General features: G+C 60.6%; 1 protein-coding gene across 1 annotated transcript in view; it reads left to right on the top strand.

Moving 5' to 3' along the window:
* Positions 1–3,285, top strand: part of LOC104081753 (dysferlin-like) — a gene marked incomplete at its 3' end in the record, with an annotated part of 29,907 nt that overhangs the window by 11,804 nt on the left and 14,818 nt on the right. Inside the window, 5 exon segments of the mRNA XM_009584610.1 lie at positions 160–326; positions 898–1,012; positions 1,145–1,250; positions 1,897–2,039; positions 3,198–3,281. Coding sequence (XP_009582905.1) covers positions 160–326; positions 898–1,012; positions 1,145–1,250; positions 1,897–2,039; positions 3,198–3,281 — 615 coding nt within the window.

Here is a 3,285-nt window from a genome sequence, read left to right as displayed (position 1 = left end):
GGTGGGGGGCTGGGAGGGGCGGTTAAGCTCTTCCCAGGAGGTCTGTCCTCAGGATGGGGTTCTCCAGGAGGGAAGGGATTATTCATGGGATTTCAAAAGGATTATTCATGGGATTTTGTGCCTCCAACGCAAAAAACCTCGCGGCTTTTGCTCCCCCAGTATGAGAACCAGACCAAGCTGGCGCAGGTGGGGAACTGGGGCACGACCGGCCTGACCTACCCCAAATACTCAGATGTCACTGGCAAGATCAAGCTGCCGAAGGACAGCTTCCGCCCCTCCACGGGCTGGACCTGGGCCGGGGACTGGTTCATCTGCCCAGAGAAGACGTGAGTGATGGTTTTCTGCAAAGAGCAGAGCCTGGGTGGGCTGTCGTGGACACCCCAAAAACCCGAGCAGATGCTAAGCTGGTGGCAAGATCACCCAGAAAGCTGGATGGAGATCTGGGGTGCCATGGGGGTTCCTCGTCTGCCTGACCCGTCCTTTTTAGTCAACAGTGTCTCTGCGCTGGGTGATGTCCCTGGGGCGGTGGGTGCTGCATGGGTGCTCATGGACATGATGGCCCCAGCACCCAGCTCACCGGGGTGCCTGTGCAAGCCCCACACTGAGGAGCTTTGGAGGTGGGATCCCAGCGGGGCACTGAGGGGATGGTGGTTGCTCAGCCAACTTCTTGCGTTGGATTTACAGCCTGGGCTTCACCTGAGCGGGGTTGCTGAGGTCTCGTGGGAGCTTTGCTTGGTGCATCTGGGGTGGAAGAGGCTGAGGAGGCAAAGCGTGTGCTGGAGTGGTGTGGCCAGCCATGAGAGGAGGGAAGACCGTGCTGCTGCCCTTGCAGGGCTAGAGGGGCTGGGGGGGGCAGGAGGGGGAACCCCTGATGCCATGCATCTCCCTGGGGTGCAGGTTGCTGCACGACGTGGACGCTGGGCACCTGAGCTTCGTGGAGGAGGTGTTCGAGAACCAGGTCCGGCTGCCTGGAGGCCAGTGGATCCACATGACTGATGCCTACACCGACGTGGTAAGGACAAAGAGGGCAGCCCACGCTGAGCCGCCACCCCAAGCTGCAGTGGCAGGAAGCCCTGGGGGGCTCAGGGGAGATTTAGGCATCTGCTGGGCACTGTTTGGTTGAGAACACCCCTGCGTCCCACAGAATGGAGAGAAGGTCCTGCATAAGGATGAGATTGAGTGTCCTCCGGGCTGGAAATGGGAAGACGTGGAGTGGGACACCGACCTCAACAGAGCCGTGGATGAGAAAGGTATCAGAAAGCAGTTTTGGGCATCCATGCCATTTTCATCCCCTTTACTCTGCCCATCGTGGTGTTTCCTTCCACGGTCCCACCCAGCACTAGGGATGATAACATCCCCTTCATGGCTGTGTGAGCTGCCCCGCTGGCTTCAGGAGAAGGGGATCAGGCCCTGGGGGTACCCTCTCCCCACTCCCCCTTGCTCTGGCTGAGGCTGGGGCTGTGGGGTGGGCAGCCACAAAGGCAGCGCTTTCCTGCTGGGGATAGTCCAGGCTGTTCTTCTGGAAGATCTTACCTGGCTTCTGGTGAAAGAGAAATGGAAAGCATCAGGCCAGAGAGCATTCGAGATGGTCACAAGGGTTGGGGTTGCCAAAGGTAGGATAAAGGAGAGTCCTCAAGCTGTGACTTTGAGCCAAGGGCTGGTGGGACACCCTGAATCCCGCTCCTGGGCATCCCCAGAGGGACACCTCCATTGGGTCGCAGCATGAGTAGGTCATTATCTGCATGGACCAGCAAACCGGGAAAGCGCGTTGTATCTGGACAAACCTTTGTTATTAAAGGTGTTTCGGTCTGGATATATGTGAAGAGAGGTGCCTGGTGGGAGGCAAGGTGGGGGGCTCTTCTCCCACCTTCATCCAGGTGTCTCCTTCTCTCCAAGGCTGGGAGTACGGCATCACCATCCCGCCGGACCGCAAGCCCAAGGCGTGGGTGCCAGCCGAGAAGATGTACCACACCAACCGGCGACGGCGCTGGGTGCGGCTCCGCCGGAGGGACCTCTCGCAGATGGAGGCCATGAGGAAGGTAGGACGGGGGCCAGAGAGAAGAGGGTGAGAGCAGGCTGGGGCCGTGTCCCTGTCTCTCCATGTGGAGGTGGAGGTGCTTGGCCTTCTGCAGAGACCTGCTGTGCTTTGAAGCCTGGTGGCCCTGGTCTCCGTGCTGGAGCAGCAGCAGCCTCTGTGGTTTCCACCATGGGGGTCAACATCTCCCAGAGGTGGAGAACACTTCACCTCTGCTTGGTTGGGCTGCGGGGTGGGACGGGGAACTCCACCAGTGCCACGAAGCAGGACCGGCGCTGGCAGAGGTCCCCTGTCTGTCCCCTGTCCTAGTCCTACTTCCCTCTAGGTGGTGCAATTGGACTGCAAATGCCACCGCAGCGCTGCCCCGGCAAGTGCCCCAAGACACTTTCCTCCCTTTTCAGCACTTTTTTCTAGATAATTGTGGATGGGAAGCATGGGGAACCCCTGCCACCCCATTTGCCAAAGGGATGCAAGTGTCACAGGGAGATGACACAACCCTGGGGAAAAAAAAGTCTTCATGGGCTTGTGACCGATGCCCTGGACAGGATGTTCTGCCATGGTGGCAGAGCCATGGTGGCCCCGGGAGGGATCAAAGGTGGAGGGCAGGCTGGGAAGATGGAGGCGGTGGTGCTATCCAGGCCTGGGCAGGATGCGGCCCCCTCCTTGCTCAGCACAGGCAGTCCCCAGCCCAGCGAGACCCTTCTCCAAGTGGGTTTCACCCCAGGGATTGGACGAAGGGCTGAATCCCCAGCTAAGCTGGAGACATGCAGGGAGGTCACGAGGTGGGACAACTGCTCAAAGAGGCTGGATCCAGATTTGGGTGGGCACAACCCTGGTCCTGGAGAGCCCCAAAGCGGCTTTGCCCCTTGGCTGTGCTGGGATCCCACCATTGTCACCTGCAGAGGGGCTGTGGGGTGGTGGGACCGAGCCCCCCTGAGCCCCGGCATGTCCCTGCCTGGCAGCACAAGCAGGAGGAGCTGGACGGGGAGGGCTGGTCAAAGAGGCTGGATCCAGATTTGGGTGGGCACAACCCTGGTCCTGGAGAGCCCCAAAGCGGCTTTGCCCCTTGGCTGTGCTGGGATCCCACCATTGTCACCTGCAGAGGGGCTGTGGGGTGGTGGGACCGAGCCCCCCTGAGCCCCGGCATGTCCCTGCCTGGCAGCACAAGCAGGAGGAGCTGGACGGGGAGGGCTGGGAGTACGCCTCGCTCTTCGGCTGGGGCGTCCACCCGAAATATCGCCGGAACGGCA

Source organism: Fulmarus glacialis, unplaced genomic scaffold, assembly GCF_000690835.1.
Source record: "Fulmarus glacialis isolate BGI_N327 unplaced genomic scaffold, ASM69083v1 scaffold14869, whole genome shotgun sequence".
Taxonomy (NCBI): domain Eukaryota; kingdom Metazoa; phylum Chordata; class Aves; order Procellariiformes; family Procellariidae; genus Fulmarus; species Fulmarus glacialis.
Note: the sequence above shows the minus strand (reverse complement) of the source record. Positions and strands in the feature narration are given on the sequence as shown.